The 18,313-nt window shown below is 44.4% G+C and overlaps 1 protein-coding gene across 3 annotated transcripts in view; it reads left to right on the top strand.

Annotated features, from left to right (window-relative positions):
- Positions 1-18,313, top strand: part of LOC129863111 (protein kinase C epsilon type) — a 267,995-nt gene that overhangs the window by 129,529 nt on the left and 120,153 nt on the right. For all 3 annotated transcript variants that reach the window (XR_008760938.1, XR_008760937.1, XM_055935076.1), the window contains exon 3: positions 14,913-15,081. Coding sequence is in view for 1 of the 3 variants with exons in the window: in XM_055935076.1 (XP_055791051.1) it covers positions 14,913-15,081 (169 nt within the window). In the remaining 2 variants the exon portion in view is untranslated. The remainder of the gene's footprint in view (positions 1-14,912; positions 15,082-18,313) is intronic.

The following is an 18,313-nucleotide window of genomic DNA, read 5'->3' as shown; positions in this document are numbered from 1 at the left end:
TGAGCACATGTTGTCAAATGAAATGAATACACGTTGCCTGTTGCAGTGAACACATGTTGTTTAATGCAGTGCACACATCTTGTCTCTTGCAGTGAACACATCTTTTTTATCTCCTTTTTTCCCCAATTTTCGTGGTATCCAATCGCTAGTAAATACTATCTTGTCTCATCGCTACAACTCCCGTACGGGCTCGGGAGAGACGAAGGTCGAAAGCCATGCGTCATCCGAGGCAAAACCCAACCAAGCCGCACTGCTTCTTTAACACAGCGCGCCTCCAACCCGGAAGCCAGCCGCACCAATGTGTCGGAGGAAACACCGTGCACCTGGCCCCCTTGGCTAGCGCGCACTGCGCCCAGCCCGCCACAGGAGTCGCTGGAGCGCGATGAGACAAGGAAATCCCTACCGGCCAAACCCTCCCTAACCCGGACGACGCTAGCCCAATTGTGCGTCGCCCCACGGACCTCCTGGTCGCGGTCGGCTGCGACAGAGCCTGGGGGCGAACCCAGAGACTCTGGTGGCGCAGTTAGCACTGCGATGCAGTGCCCTAGACCACTGCCCCACCCGGGAGGCGTGAACATATCTTGTCTATTGCAGTGAGCACATGTTGTCTAATGCAGTAAACACACATTGCCTAATTCAGTGAACACATGTTGTCTAATGCAGTGAACACACATTGTCTAATGCAGTGAGCACATGTTGTCTAATGCAGTGAACACATGTTGTTTAATGCATGTTGTCTAATGCATTGAACACATGATGTTTCATGCATGTTGTCTAATGCATTGAACACATGTTGTCTAATGCAGTGAACACACATTGTCTAATGCAGTGAACACACATTGTCTAATGCAGTGAGCACATGTTGTCTAATGCAGTGAACACATGTTGTTTAATGCATGTTGTCTAATGCATTGAACACATGATGTTTCATGCATGTTGTCTAATGCATTGAACACATGTTGTCTAATGCAGTGAACACACATTGTCTAATGCAGTGAACACACATTGTCTAATGCAGTGAGCACATGTTGTCTAATGCAGTGAACACATGTTGTTTAATGCATGTTGTCTAATGCATTGAACACATGATGTTTCATGCATGTTGTCTAATGCATTGAACACATGTTGTCTAATGCAGTGAACACACATTGTCTAATGCAGTGAACACACATTGTCTAATGCAGTGAGCACATGTTGTCTAATGCAGTGAACACATGTTGTTTAATGCATGTTGTCTAATGCATTGAACACATGATGTTTCATGCATGTTGTCTAATGCATTGAACACATGTTGTCTAATGCAGTGAACACACATTGTCTAATGCAGTGAACACACATTGTCTAATGCAGTGAGCACATGTTGTCTAATGCAGTGAACACATGTTGTTTAATGCATGTTGTCTAATGCATTGAACACATGATGTTTCATGCATGTTGTCTAATGCATTGAACACATGTTGTCTAATGCAGTGAACACACATTGCCTAATGCAGTGAATATATGTTTTCTGATGCAGTAAACACATGTTGTCTATTTATGTGAGCACATGTTTTCTAATGCAGTGAACACGTTGTTTAATGCAGTGAACACATGTTGTCTAATGCAGTGAACACATGCTGTCTAATGATGTGAACACATGTTGTCTAATATATGTTGTCTAATGCAGTGAATATATGTCTTCTAATATGTGTTGTCTAATGCAGTGAACACATGTTGTCTAATATATGTTGTCTAATGTAGTGAACACATGTTGTCTAATGCAGTGAACACATGTTGTCTAATATATGTTGTCTAATGTAGTGAACACATGTTGTCTAATGCAGTGAACACATGTTGTCTAATATATGTTGTCTAATCCTGTGAACACTAATTGTCTAATATATGTTGTCTAATGCTGTGAACACATATTGTCTAATGCCGTGAACACATGTTATCTAATGCTGTGAACACATATTGTCTAATGCCGTGAACACATGTTGTCTAATGCTGTGAACACATATTGTCTAATGCCGTGAACACATGTTGTCTAATGTCGTGAACACATGTTGTCTAATGCTGTGAACACATGTTGTTTAATGCCGTGAACACATGTTGTCTAATATATGTTGTCTAATGCTGTGAACACATATTGTCTAATATATGTTGTCTAATGCTGTGAACACATGTTGTCTAATATATGTTGTCTAATGTAGTGAACACATGTTGTCTAATATATGTTGTCTAATGCTGTGAACACATGTTGTCTAATATATGTTGTCTAATGCTGTGAACACATGTTGTCTAATATATGTTGTCTAATGCTGTGAACACATGTTGTCTAATGCTGTGAACACATGTTGTCTAATATATGTTGTCTAATGCTGTGAACACATGTTGTCTAATATATGTTGTCTAATGCAGTGAACACCAGTTGTCTAATAAATGTTGTCTAATGCTGTGAACACATGTTGTCTAATATATGTTGTCTAATGCAGTGAACACATTCTGTCTAATGCAGTGAACACCTGTTGTCTAATATATGTTGTCTAATGCTGTGAACACATGTTGTCTAATGCAGTGAACACATGTTGTCTTATATATGTTGTCTAATGCTGTGAGCACCTGTTGTCTGATATATGTTGTCTAATGCAGTGAGCACATGTTGTCTAATGCAGTGAGCACATTTTGTCTAATGCAGTGAACACATGTTGTCTAATGCAGTGAACACCTGTTGTCTAATATATGTTGTCTAATGCAGTGAACCCATGTTGTCTAATGCAGTGAACACATGTTGTCTAATGCAGTGAACACATGTTGTCTAATGCAGTGAACACATGTTGTCTAATGCAGTGAACACATGTTGTCTAATGCAGTGAACACATGTTGTCTAATATATGTTGTCTAATGCAGTGAACACATGTTGTCTAATATATGTTGTCTAATGCAGTGAACACATGTTGTCTAATGCATTGAACACATGTTTTCTAATGCAGTGAACACATGTTGTCTAATGCAGTGAACACATGTTGTCTAAAATATGTTGTCTAATGCAGTGAACACATGTTGTCTAAAATATGTTGTCTAATGCAGTGAACACATGTTGTCTAATGCAGTGAACACATGTTGTCTAATGCAGTGAACACATGTTGTCTAATGCAGTGAACACATGTTATCTAATGCAGTGAGCACATGTTGTCTGATGCAGTGAACACATGTTGTCTGATGCAGTGAACACACGTTGCCATATGCAGTGAACACATGTTGTCTTGTGCAGTCAGCACACTTTGTCTAATGCAGTGAACACATGTCGCCTAATGCAGTGAACACAAATTGCCTAATGCAGTGAACACATGTTGTCTAATGCAGTGAGCACATGTTGTCTAATGCAGTGAGCACATGTGGTGTAATGCAGTGAACACATATTGTCTAATGCAGTGAGCGCATGTTGTCAAATGCATTGAACACATGTTGTCTAATGCAGTGAGCACATGTTGTCTAATGTAGTGAGCACATGTTGTCAAATGCAGTGAACACATGTTGTCTAATGCAGTAAACACATTTTGTCTAATGCAGTGAGTACATGCTGTCTTATGCAGTGAGCACATGTTGTCAAATGAAATGAATACACGTTGCCTGTTGCAGTGAACACATGTTGTTTAATGCAGTGCACACATCTTGTCTCTTGCAGTGAACACATCTTTTTTATCTCCTTTTTTCCCCAATTTTCGTGGTATCCAATCGCTAGTAAATACTATCTTGTCTCATCGCTACAACTCCCGTACGGGCTCGGGAGAGACGAAGGTCGAAAGCCATGCGTCATCCGAGGCAAAACCCAACCAAGCCGCACTGCTTCTTTAACACAGCGCGCCTCCAACCCGGAAGCCAGCCGCACCAATGTGTCGGAGGAAACACCGTGCACCTGGCCCCCTTGGCTAGCGCGCACTGCGCCCAGCCCGCCACAGGAGTCGCTGGAGCGCGATGAGACAAGGAAATCCCTACCGGCCAAACCCTCCCTAACCCGGACGACGCTAGCCCAATTGTGCGTCGCCCCACGGACCTCCTGGTCGCGGTCGGCTGCGACAGAGCCTGGGGGCGAACCCAGAGACTCTGGTGGCGCAGTTAGCACTGCGATGCAGTGCCCTAGACCACTGCCCCACCCGGGAGGCGTGAACATATCTTGTCTATTGCAGTGAGCACATGTTGTCTAATGCAGTAAACACACATTGCCTAATTCAGTGAACACATGTTGTCTAATGCAGTGAACACACATTGTCTAATGCAGTGAGCACATGTTGTCTAATGCAGTGAACACATGTTGTTTAATGCATGTTGTCTAATGCATTGAACACATGATGTTTCATGCATGTTGTCTAATGCATTGAACACATGTTGTCTAATGCAGTGAACACACATTGTCTAATGCAGTGAACACACATTGTCTAATGCAGTGAGCACATGTTGTCTAATGCAGTGAACACATGTTGTTTAATGCATGTTGTCTAATGCATTGAACACATGATGTTTCATGCATGTTGTCTAATGCATTGAACACATGTTGTCTAATGCAGTGAACACACATTGTCTAATGCAGTGAACACACATTGTCTAATGCAGTGAGCACATGTTGTCTAATGCAGTGAACACATGTTGTTTAATGCATGTTGTCTAATGCATTGAACACATGATGTTTCATGCATGTTGTCTAATGCATTGAACACATGTTGTCTAATGCAGTGAACACACATTGTCTAATGCAGTGAACACACATTGTCTAATGCAGTGAGCACATGTTGTCTAATGCAGTGAACACATGTTGTTTAATGCATGTTGTCTAATGCATTGAACACATGATGTTTCATGCATGTTGTCTAATGCATTGAACACATGTTGTCTAATGCAGTGAACACACATTGTCTAATGCAGTGAACACACATTGTCTAATGCAGTGAGCACATGTTGTCTAATGCAGTGAACACATGTTGTTTAATGCATGTTGTCTAATGCATTGAACACATGATGTTTCATGCATGTTGTCTAATGCATTGAACACATGTTGTCTAATGCAGTGAACACACATTGTCTAATGCAGTGAACACACATTGTCTAATGCAGTGAGCACATGTTGTCTAATGCAGTGAACACATGTTGTTTAATGCATGTTGTCTAATGCATTGAACACATGATGTTTCATGCATGTTGTCTAATGCATTGAACACATGTTGTCTAATGCATTGAACACATGTTGTCTAATGCAGTGAACACACATTGCCTAATGCAGTGAATATATGTTTTCTGATGCAGTAAACACATGTTGTCTATTTATGTGAGCACATGTTTTCTAATGCAGTGAACACGTTGTTTAATGCAGTGAACACATGTTGTCTAATGCAGTGAACACATGCTGTCTAATGATGTGAACACATGTTGTCTAATGTAGGGAACACGCTGTCTAATGCAGTTGTCTAATGCAGTGAACACATGCTGCCTAATGATGTGAACGCATGTTGTCTAATGTAGGGAACACGATGTCTAATGCAGTTGTCTATTGCAGTGAACAGATGTTGTATAATGCAGTGAACACATGTTGTTTAATGCTGTGAGCACATTGTGTAATGCATTTAACACATTGTTTAATGCAGTGAACAAATGTTGTCTAATGCAGTGAACACAGATTGTCTAATGCCATGAACAAATGGTGTCTAATGCAGTGAACGAATGTTGTCTAATGCTGTGATCACATTGTCTAATACATTGTTTAATGTGGTGAACACATGTTATCTAATGCTATGAGCATATATTGTCTAATGCCGTGAAAATATGTTGTCTAGCACCCCTTGTGTAGAGAGATCCTCACCAAGAGGGATGGTCACATCGGTAACAGTGGACCGATGACCTCACACATGAGTAGCCATATCCCCTCCTACAGGGATATGGCTACAGCTGTTGCTAGGCAGCCAGTGCCAGTTGCTAGGCGATGGTGACGGCATAGGGGCTGGAGGGGTATGACTGAGGACCCATCGGAGGTGAGGGGTTTTGAGAAGGGGACTAGGAGAGAGGATACGAGGAGAGAGGGCGCTAGGAGAGAGGTCAGAGGTCATGTGGAGTCTTCCCACAAAGTGCATGATGAAGAGGAAGGTCCAATGCATTGTGGGAACAGCCCTTATAGAATGGTCTAGTCTGTGTGGATTGTCACATCTCTCCATAGATGATGTGATATGTTGTTAATTACCCCTCTGTATAAGGTGTGATGTCATCAATCCCTACCCGCTAACTCTCCACTAAGTCATCCCCTAAGTCATCCCCTAAGTCATCTACTAACTTATCCACTAAGTCCTCCCCAAAGTCATCCACTAAGTCATCCACTAAGTCATCCCCTAAGTCATCCACTAATTCTTCCTCTCCACAGCCTCCCTGGCCATCCTTCTGTCTGGCCAAGGGCTACAGATTAGACAACTGTCACAGATAGGCCGGGCTGGGCATTTATCAGGTCAACACACACAAACACACACACAGTCAGTGACACACACACAGTCCGTGACACACACACACACACACAGTCAGTGACACACACACAGTCAGTGACACACACACAGTCAGTGACACACACACAGTCCGTGACACACACACACACACACACACACACACACATTCACACACACATCCTGACACCCACGATGACAGTGACACACACACACAGCCTGACACATGCCCACGGTGACGGTGACACACACACACACATACACACACTGAGTGAGAGAAACACACAAGTACGTGCACACAAGTTATCTGATGGTCCGACCGCATTCTGTCCTCTATCAACACTTTTTAAACTTTTGGTGCCAACGAGAATGACATAAGAAAGTAGTCAAGATGACTAGCTTGATTGAGCCTCCGCAATGTACAGTTGAAGTCGGAAGTTTACATACACTAGGTTGGAGTCATTAAAACTTGTTTCCCAACCACTCCACAAATTTCTTGTTAACAAACTATAGTTTTGGCAAGTCGGTTATGACATCAACTTTGTGCATTATACAAGTCATTTTTCCAACAATTGATTACAGACATATTATTTCAATTATAATTGACTCTATCACAAGTCCAGTGAGTCAGAAGTTTACATACACTAAGTTGACTGTGGCTTTAAACAGCTTGGAAAATTCCAGACAAGTATGTCATGGCTTTAGAAGCTTCTACCTGTGGATGTATTTCAAGGCCTACCTTCAAACTCAGTGCCTCTTTGCTTGACATAATGGGAAAATCAAAAGAAATCAGCCAAGACCTCAGAAAAAAAATTGTAGATCTCCACAAGCCTGGTTCATACTTGGGAGCAATTTCCAAACACATGAAGGTACTGCGTTCATCTGTACAAATAATAGTACGCAAGTATAAACACCATGGGACCACACAGTCGTCATACCGCTCAGGAAGGAGATGTGTTCTGTCTCCTAGAGATGAACGTACTTTGGTGAGAAAAGTGCAAATCAATCCCAGAATAACAGCAAAGGACCTTCTGAAGATGCTGGAGAAAACAGGTACAAAAGTATCTATATCCACAGTAAAACAAGTCTTATATTGGCATAACCTGAAAGGCGACTCAGCAAGGAAGAAGCCACTGCTCCAAAACCGGAAGTGCTGGAAGTGCACATGGGGACAAAGATCATACATTTTGGAGAAATGTCCTCTGGTCTGATGAAACAAAAATATAACTGTTTGGCCATAATGACCATCGTTATGTTTGGAGGAAAAAGGGGCAGGCTTGCAAGCCGAAGAACACCATCCCAACCATGACGCACGGGGGTGGCAGCATCATGTGGTGGGGGTGCTTTGCTGCAGGAGGGACTGGTGCACTTCACAAAATAGATGGCATCACGAGGAGGAAAATTATGTGGATATATTGAAGCAACATCTCAAGACATCAGTCAGAAAGTTAAAGCTTGATCGAAAATGGGTCTACCAAATGGACAATGAGCCTAAGCATACTTCCAAAGTTGTGGCAAAATGTCTTAAGGACAACAAAGTTAAGGTATTCGAGTGGCCATCACAAAGCCCTGACCTCAAACCCATAGAAAATTTGTGGGCAGAACTGAAAAAGCGTGTGCGAGGAAGGAGGCCTACAAACCTGACTCAGTTACACCAGCTCTGTCAGGAGGAATGGACCAAAATTCACCCAACTTATTGTGGGAAACTTGTGGAAGGCTTCCCGAAACGTTTGACCCAAGTTAAACAATTTTAAGGCAATGCTACCGAATATTAATTGAGTGTATGTAAACTTCTGACCCACTGGGAATGTGATGAAAGAAATTAAAGCTAAAATAAATAATTCTCTCTGCTATTATTCTGACATTTCAAATTCTTAAAGTAAAGTGGTGATCCTAAATGACCTAAAACAGGGAATTATTTTATAGGATTAAATGTCAGGAATTGTGAAAAACTGAGTTTAAATGAATTTGGCTAAGGTGTATGTAAACTGTATATCTCACTAGGTCAGGATATTTTAGCCTCCATATATCCAATAGTTCCAATATATCCATGATATTCGTGATTTCCTTGCGTGCATGAGGGGGATAGTTTGTAGTGTGATTTCCTTGAGGTATTTAAAACAGTATTATAATCTCCCACCATAATAATCGAGGGTTGTATTGCTTGCAGGGTTGATCATTTATTAAATATATTTCCAAAGAAACGTGGATCATCATTATTTGGTCCGTAAAGGTTATATCTGTTTATGGTCCAATAACATATTTAATATCATACATCTACCTTGGGGATCTGTTTGGACAATTTGCACATTCGGATCAAAATTACAGTTAATTAATGTCATCACCCCTTTTGAGTTTCTTTTCCCATGGGAGAAGTATATTTCACCCCCCAGTCCTTTTTCCACACAGCTTCTTCTAAAATTGTTGAATGAGTTTCCTGTAAAAAATATATATTATATTCCTTCTCTTTAAGCCAGGTAAATATTGTTGATCTTTTCTTATTATCTGCTAAGCCATTACAATTACATCTGGTTATGCATATTTCATCAATTACCATAATGAGATACAAGTTTCAAATCTATTTATCATAATATATGTGTTTAAATTGTGCAGCTGTTGCTCCTGGTTACAGGTAAATTGCACACAGCCTTAGTTGACACCAGAAACCAAACTGTGTCAGTCAGTGTATTGTGTTGAGGCAGGAAGACAGGCAGGGACTTTACTACAGTGCAAGCACACCTGTGGTCTTACTCAACAGTAATACGGCCAGCACTGTGCTAATCAGTGGAGGCTGCTGAGGGGAGGACCGCTCATAATAATGTCTGGATCGGAGCAAATGGAATGGCATAGAACACATGGAAACCATGTTGAAACCATGTGTTTGATGTATTTGATACCGTTACACTGATTCCGCTCCAGCCATTACCACAACCCCATCCTCCCCAATTAAGGTGCCACCAACCTCCTGTGGTGCTAATACCTTGGGGGGACTGGAGTTGTGTCTGTCTACCTGTCTGTCTGAATCGCTCGTATAGACCTAGATCACATTGGCTAACCGGGCTATCTGCATTGTGTCCCGCCACCCACCACCCGCCAACCCCTATTTTGCGCTACTGCTACTCTCTGTTCATGATTAATGCATAGTCACTTTAACCATATCTACATGTACATACTATCTCAATCAGCCCGACTAACCGGTGTCTGTATGTAGCCTCGCTACTTTTCTAGCCTCGCTATTGTATATAGCCTGTCTTTTTACTGTTGTTTTATTTCTTTACCTACCTATTGTTCACCTAACACCTTTTTTGCACTATTGATTAGAGCCTGTAAGAAAGCATTTCACTGTAAGGGTGTATACCTGTTGTATTCGGCGCATGTGACAAATACACTTTGATTTGATTTGAGATCCCACCACTTCTACAGTTTGTCAGTGAACCACTACACCATTTGGTGATCAGAAAATAGCAATGTGGCAGGGGGCTGTGACCTACCAGACTATGTGGCAGGGGGCTGTGAACTACCAGACCATGTGGCAGGGGGCTGTGACCTACCAGACCATGTGGCAGGGGGCTGTGAACTACCAGACCATGTGGCAGGGGGCTGTGACCTACCAGACTATGTGGCAGGGGGCTGTGAACTACCAGACCATGTGGCAGGGGGCTGTGACCTACCAGACCATGTGGCAGGGGGCTGTGAACTACTAGACCATGTGGCAGGGGGCTGTGACCTACCAGACCATGTGGCAGGGGGCTGTGACCTACCAGACCATGTGGCAGGGGGCAGTGACCTACCAGACCATGTGGCAGGGGGCTGTGACCTACCAGACCATGTGGCAGGGGGCAGTGACCTACCAGACCATGTGGCAGGGGGCTGTGACCTACCAGACCATGTGGCAGGGAGCAGTGACCTACCAGACCATGGGGCAGGGGGCTGTGACCTACCAGACCATGTGGCAGGGGGCTGTGAACTACTAGACCATGTGGCAGGGGGCTGTGACCTACCAGACTATGTGGCAGGAGGCTGTGACCTACCAGACTATGTGGCAGGGGGCTGTGACCTACCAGACCACGTGGCAGGAGGCTGTGACCTACCAGACTATGTGGCAGGGGGCTGTGACCTACCAGACCATGTGGCAGGAGGCTGTGACCTACCAGACCATGTGGCAGGAGGCTGTGACCTACCAGACCATGTGGCAGGAGGCTGTGACCTACCAGACTATGTGGCAGGGGGCTGTGACCTACCAGACCATGTGGCAGGGGGCTGTGACCTACCAGACCATGTGGCAGGGGGCTGTGAACTACCAGACCACGTGGCAGGGGGCTGTGACCTACTAGACCATGTGGCAGGGGGCTGTGACCTACCAGACCATGTGGCAGGGGGCTGTGACCTACCAGACCATGTGGCAGGGGGCAGTGACCTACCAGACCATGTGGCAGGAGGCTGTGACCTACCAGACCATGGGGCAGGGGGCTGTGACCTACCAGACCATGTGGCAGGGGGCTGTGAACTACCAGACCATGTGGCAGGGGGCTGTGAACTACTAGACCATGTGGCAGGGGGCTGTGACCTACCAGACCATGTGGCAGGGGGCAGTGACCTACCAGACCATGTGGCAGGGGGCTGTGACCTACCAGACCATGTGGCAGGGGGCTGTGACCTACCAGACCATGTAGCAGGGGGCTATGACCTTCCAGACCATGTGGCAGGGTGGCTGTCACCTACCAGTAACTCCCTCCCTCCCTCCCTACCTCCATCACTCCCGCCCCCCTGCGCTGACAGTATAATTAATAAAGTAGCAGAGTGTAATGTAAACCTAAGCTCTCCACATGGAATACTCTTCCATAATCACTCCAGGAGAGAAAGATTTCACATTTTATTTTCTGTACAGTGTATGTGTGTGTATGTGTGTGTGTGTGTGTGTGTGTGTATGTGTGTGTGTGTGTGTATATGCGTGTGTGTATGTGTGTGTTTATGTGTGTGTACATGCGTGCTTGCGTGAATGCATTCATGTACAAGTATGTGCTGTGTGCGTAAGTCTGTGAGGCTGTGATGCTGTGCATAAGTGTGTGAGGCTGTGCGTAAGTGTGTGAGGCTGTGCGTAAGTGTGTGAGGCTGTGTGAGGCTGTGTGAGGCTGTGCGTAAGTGTGTGAGGATGTGTGAGGCTGTGTGAGGCTGTGCATAAGTGTGTGAGGCTGTGTGAGGCTGTGCGTAAGTGTGTGAGGCTGTGTGAGGCTGTGCGTAAGTGTGTGAGGATGTGTGAGGCTGTGTGAGGCTGTGCATAAGTGTGTGAGGATGTGTGAGAGAGAAATAGAGAGTGAGAGTGGGAGTGGGAGCAGTCCTGTGCAGCCCTGTGAGTTACCTTGTCTGCTACCCTGGTGAGTAGGGCTGACAGGTCTCCAACATGGTTGCTCTATGTCACAGCCTACCCCGTCAATCCATTGATCCAGACCTCAACAGATCTGCACCTATCTTAGCTACATACAACACATACGCTGAGTGTACAAAACATTAGGAACAACTGCTCTTTCCATGACATAGACTGACCAGGTGAATCCAGGTGAAAGCTATGATCCCTTATTGATGTCACTTGTTATATCCACTTCAGTCAGTATAGATGAAGGGGAGGAGACAGGTTAAATAATGATTTGTAAGCCTTGAGACAATTGAGATATGGATTGTGTATGTGTGCCATTCAGAGGGTGAATGGGCAAGACAAGATGTAAGTGCCTTTGAACAAGGTATGGTAGTAGGTGCCAGGCGCACTGGTTTGTGTTAAGAACTGCTTTTCACACTCAACAGTTTCCTGTGTGTACCAAAAATTGTCCACCACCCAAAGGACATCCAGTCAACTTGACGCAACTGTGGGAAACCTTGGTGTCAACATGGGCCAGCATCCCTGTGGAGCGCTTTGGACACCTTGTAGAGTCCACGCCCTGACAAATTGAGGCTGTTCCCGGGGGCAAAAGGGGTTGCAACTCAATATTAGGAAGGTGTTCCTAATGTTTTGTACACTCAGTGTACACTGGGAGAGCGCTCAATCACCAACATGTAGTATCCTGCATTCTTAGTTAAGGTTGAATCAGTCACTTATTAGCTAGGTAGCATATAGGCTATCCTATCCAGACGAGACAAATGTGTAATACCCTCATAACTAGTGTGCTGTGGTGTGTGTGTGACAAGTCTGTTAATCACCTCTCCAGCATCTGCATAGCTTTGAGGTTGTTGAGGGGATTATCCCTGTAAATTCACCTCTGCTGAAGTAGCACCATCTAGAGGTGGTCATGTGTGCAGCACAGGACTGTTCCATTACTTTCCACCTGTAGGGGGTTGTAGCACTGGACTGTTCCATTACCTTCCACCTGTACGGGGTTGTAGCACTGGACTGTTCCATTATCTCCCACCTGTAGGGGGTTGTAGCACTGGACTATTCCATTACCTCCCACCTGTAGGGGGTTGTAGCACTGGACTGTTCCATTACCTCCCACCTGTAGGGGGTTGTAGCACTGGACTATTCCATTACCTCCCACCTGTAGGGGGTTGTAGCACTGGACTGTTCCATTACCTCCCACCTGTAGGGGGTTGTAGCACTGGACTGTTCCATTGCCTTCCACCTGTAGGGGGTTGTAGCACTGGACTGTTCCATGACCTCCCACCTGTAGGGGATTGTAGCACTGGACTGTTCCATTACCTTCTACCTGTAGGGGGTTGTAGCACTGGACTGTCCCATTACCTCCCACCTGTAGGGGGTTGTAGCACTGGACTGTTCCATTACCTTCCACCTGTAGGGGATTGTAGCACTGGAGTGTCCCATTACCTTCCACCTGTAGGGGATTGTAGCACTGGACTGTTCCATTATATTCCACCTGTAGGGGAGTGTAGCACTGGACTGTTCCATTACCTTCCACCTGTAGGGGGTTATAGCACTGGACTGTTCCATGACCTCCCACCTGTAGGGGATTGTAGCACTGGACTGTTCCATTACCTTCCACCTGTAGGGGGTTGTAGCACTGGACTATTCCATTACCTCCCACCTGCAGGGGGTTGTAGCACTGGACTGTTCCATGACCTCCCACCTGTAGGGGGTTGTAGCACTGGACTGTTCCATTACCTCCCACCTGTAGGGGGTTGTAGCACTGGACTGTTCCGTTTCCTCACACTTGTAGGGGATTGGGGTAGCAGGGTAGCTATGTGTGGAGAAGCAGTGTGTGGAGAAGCATACTGACACACTCTTCATTAATGTGCTATATACTATATTGATCCACCAAGTCTGGAACCAGTAGGACCTATAACAGCTTCTACCCACAAGCCATAAAACCACTAAATAGTCAACCAAATAGCTACCAGGACTATCTACATTGACCCTCTTTGCACTAACTATTTGGACTCTTCACTTTCACTGCTGCTACTGTTTATTACCTATCCTGTTGCCTGGTCACTTTACCTCTACCCATATGTACATATCTACCTCAATTACCTGGTACCCCGGCACATCCACTCTGTAAAGGTACCCTGTTTATATAGCCAAGTTATCACCTCGTACCCCTGCACATCGACTCTGTAATGGTACCCTGTTTATATAGCCAAGTTATCACCTCGTACCCCTGCACATCGACACTGTAATGGTACCCTGTTTATATAGCCAAGTTATCACCTCGTACCCCTGCACATCGACTCTGTAATGGTACCCTGTTTATATAGCCAAGTTATCACCTCGTACCCCTGCACATCGACACTGTAATGGTACCCTGTTTATATAGCCAAGTTATCACCTCGTACCCCTGCACATCGACTCTGTAATGGTACCCTGTTTATATAGCCAAGAAAGTTATTACATCGTACCCCTGCACATTGACTCTGTAAAGGTACCCTGTTTATATAGGCAAGTTATCACCTCGTACCCCTGCACATTGACTCTGTAATGGTACCCTGTTTATATAGCCAAGTTATCACCTCGTACCCCTGCACATTGACTCTGTAATGGTACCCTGTTTATATAGCCAAGTTATCACCTCGTACCCCTGCACATTGACTCTGTAATGGTACCCTGTTTATATAGCCAAGTTATCACCTCATACCCCTGCACATTGACTCTGTAATGGTACCCTGTTTATATAGCCAAGTTATCACCTCATACCCCTGCACATTGACTCTGTAATGGTACCCTGTTTATATAGCCAAGTTATCACCTCGTACCTCTGCACATTGACTCTGTAAAGGTACCCTGTTTATATAGCCAAGTTATCACCTCGTACCCCTGCACATTGACTCTGTAAAGGTACCCTGTTTATATAGCCATGTTATTGTCGTTTCACTGTTAGTCTACACCTGTTGTTTATAAATACAATTTGATTAGATTTGATATGGAGATTAATGCACCATCCTCCTTGTCTGTCTCTTCATGTGCCATTCTGAAGTGATACATCAAATATGAATACTAATAATGTGCTTCTCCAGCTCCAGGCTCCAGTGAGAATGCAGAGGAGCGTGTGTTTCGGGAGCGCATGCGGCCTAGGAAGAGGCAGGGTGCCGTACGAAGGAGGGTCCATCAGGTCAACGGACACAAGTTCATGGCCACCTACCTGCGGCAGCCTACCTACTGCTCCCACTGCAGAGACTTTATATGGTGAGAGACACAAACATGCCTACGTCAGCCTTTTTATGCGTGGTCATGGGCAGTCTGAGCTCTTGTCTGTCAGTGTTTCCATGGAGACAGTGGGAAAAGCCCCTAGGCTAACCATTACAGTGGAAGCTTTATCCTGGAGAATCCAGCCGGTTCTCTGCTCCCTGTTTGCACCAAGCTACATGAAACAAGCACACATCTGTAGTACTGATGGCTCAGGCTGCAAGCTGACAAGTACTGCTTCCTAGGGCTTATGACCTAACAGATGACTGCAGAGGACACCCAGGAGGCACAGAGTCTTAAGGCTGTGAGAAGAGTCTGATCTGGGCCCGTAGGCCACAAAGCATCTCAGAGTAGGAGTGCTGATCTAGGATCATGTCCCAGCCTGTCCATATAATCTAATTCATTATAATCTAAAAGGCGAAATTGATCCTAGATCAGCACTCTTACACTGAGGCTTTGTGCATACGGGCCCTGGTCTGAACTGAGCAGAACTTGGAACTGCCTGCCTACATGTTGATGTTACAGTACACAGTATCTCCTGATATGAGTCTTGATGGTAGTGCACAATGGTCTGTCTCCCACTGACATCCACTTCTAATAGTGAACCCTTTCTCTCTAGTGAACCAACTCAGTATCTGACCTGAGATTGGCGTTGGTATACTGTAGCATTGTCAGATAGTCCCTAACTGGTTGTGGTGTACTGTAGCATTGTCAGATAGTCCCTAACTGGTTGTGGTGTACTGTAGCATTGTCAGATAGTCCCTAACTGGTTGTGGTATACTGTAGTATTGTTAGATAGTCCCTAACTGGCTGTGGTATACTGTAGCATTGTCAAATAGTCCCTAACTGACTGCAGTATACTGTAGCATTGTCAGATAGTCCCTAACTGGCTGCAGTATACTGTAGCATTGTTAGATAGTCCCTAACTGACTGCAGTATACTGTAGTATTGTTAGATAGTCCCTAACTGACTGTGGTATACTGTAGCATTGTCAAATAGTCCCTAACTGACTGCAGTATACTGTAGTATTGTTAGATAGTCCCTAACTGGCTGTGGTGTACTGTAGCATTGTCAGATAGTCCCTAACTGGCTGTGGTGTACTGTAGCATTGTTAGATAGTCCCTAACTGACTGTGGTGTACTGTAGCATTGTTAGATAGTCCCTAACTGGCTGTGGTGTACTGTAGCATTGTTAGATAGTCCCTAACTGGCTGTGGTGTACTGTAGCATTGTCAGATAGTCCCTAACTGGCTGTGGTGTACTGTAGCATTGTCAGATAGTCCCTAACTGACTGTGGTATACTGTAGCATTGTCAAATAGTCCCTAACTGACTGCAGTATACTGTAGTATTGTTAGATAGTCCCTAACTGGCTGTGGTGTACTGTAGCATTGTCAGATAGTCCCTAACTGGTTGTGGTGTGCTGTAGCATTGTCAAATAGTCCCTAACTGGCTGTGGTGTACTGTAGCATTGTCAGATAGTCCCTAACTTGTTGTGGTATACTGTAGCATTGTCAAATAGTCCCTAACTGACTGCAGTATACTGTGGTATTGTTAGAAAGTCCCTAACTGGCTGTGGTGTACTGTAGCATTGTCAGATAGTCCCTAACTGACTTTGGTATACTGTAGCATTGTCAAATAGTCCCTAACTGACTGCAGTATACTGTGGTATTGTTAGAAAGTCCCTAACTGGCTGTGGTGTACTGTAGCATTGTCAGATAGTCCCTAACTGACTGTGGTATACTGTAGCATTGTCAAATAGTCCCTAACTGACTGCAGTATACTGTAGCATTGTTAGATAGTCCCTAACTGGTTGTGGTATACTGTAGCATTGTCAAATAGTCCCTAACTGGCTGTGGTATACTGTAGCATTGTCAGATAGTCCCTAACTGGCTGTGGTATACTGTAGCATTGTCAGATAGTCCCTAACTGGCTGCAGTATTCTGTAGCTTTGTTAGATAGTCCCTAACTGACTGCAGTATACTGTAGCATTGTCAGATAGTCCCTAACTGACTGCAGTATACTGTAGCATTGTTAGATAGTCCCTAACTGACTGCAGTATACTGTAGCATTGTCAGATAGTCCCTAACTGACTGTGGTATACTGTAGCATTGTCAGATAGTCCCTAACTGATTGTGGTATACTGTAGCATTGTCAGATAGTCCCTAACTGACTGTGGTATAATGTAGTATTGTCAGATAGTCCCTAACTGACTGTGGTATACTGTAGCATTGTCAGATAGTCCCTAACTGACTGCGGTATACTGTAGTATTGTCAGATAGTCTCTAACTGGCTGCAGTATACTGTAGCATTGTTAGATAGTCCCTAACTGACTGCAGTATACTGTAGCATTGTTAGATAGTCCCTAACTGACTGCAGTATACTGTAGCATTGTCAGATAGTCCCTAACTGACTGTGGTATACTGTAGCATTGTTAGATAGTCCCTAACTGGCTACAGTATACTGTAGCATTGTCAGATAGTCCCTAACTGACTGTGGTATAATGTAGTATTGTTAGATAGTCCCTAACTGACTGTGGTATACTGTAGCATTGTCAGATAGTCCCTAACTGACTGTGGTATAATGTAGTATTGTCAGATAGTCCCTAACTGACTGTGGTACAATGTAGTATTGTCAGATAGTCCCTAACTGACTGTGGTATAATGTAGTATTGTTAGATAGTCCCTAACTGACTGTGGTATACTGTAGCATTGTCAGATAGTCCCTAACTGACTGTGGTATAATGTAGTATTGTCAGATAGTCCCTAACTGACTGTGGTACAATGTAGTATTGTCAGATAGTCCCTAACTGACTGTGGTATAATGTATTATTGTCAGATAGTCCCTAACTGACTGTGGTATAATGTAGTATTGTTAGATAGTCCCTAACTGGCTGTGGTGTACTGTAGCATTGTCAGATAGTCCCTAACTGGTTGTGGTGTGCTGTAGCATTGTCAAATAGTCCCTAACTGGCTGTGGTGTACTGTAGCATTGTCAGATAGTCCCTAACTGGCTGTGGTGTACTGTAGCATTGTCAGATAGTCCCTAACTGGTTGTGGTGTGCTGTAGCATTGTCAAATAGTCCCTAACTGGCTGTGGTGTACTGTAGCATTGTCAGATAGTCCCTAACTGGTTGTGGTATACTGTTGCTTTGTCAAATAGTCCCTAACTGACTGCAGTATACTGTAGTATTGTTAGAAAGTCCCTAACTGGCTGTGGTGTACTGTAGCATTGT

This window comes from Salvelinus fontinalis, chromosome 1, assembly GCF_029448725.1.
Source record: "Salvelinus fontinalis isolate EN_2023a chromosome 1, ASM2944872v1, whole genome shotgun sequence".
Classification (NCBI taxonomy): domain Eukaryota; kingdom Metazoa; phylum Chordata; class Actinopteri; order Salmoniformes; family Salmonidae; genus Salvelinus; species Salvelinus fontinalis.
This window is presented reverse-complemented; position numbering and strand designations above follow the sequence as displayed.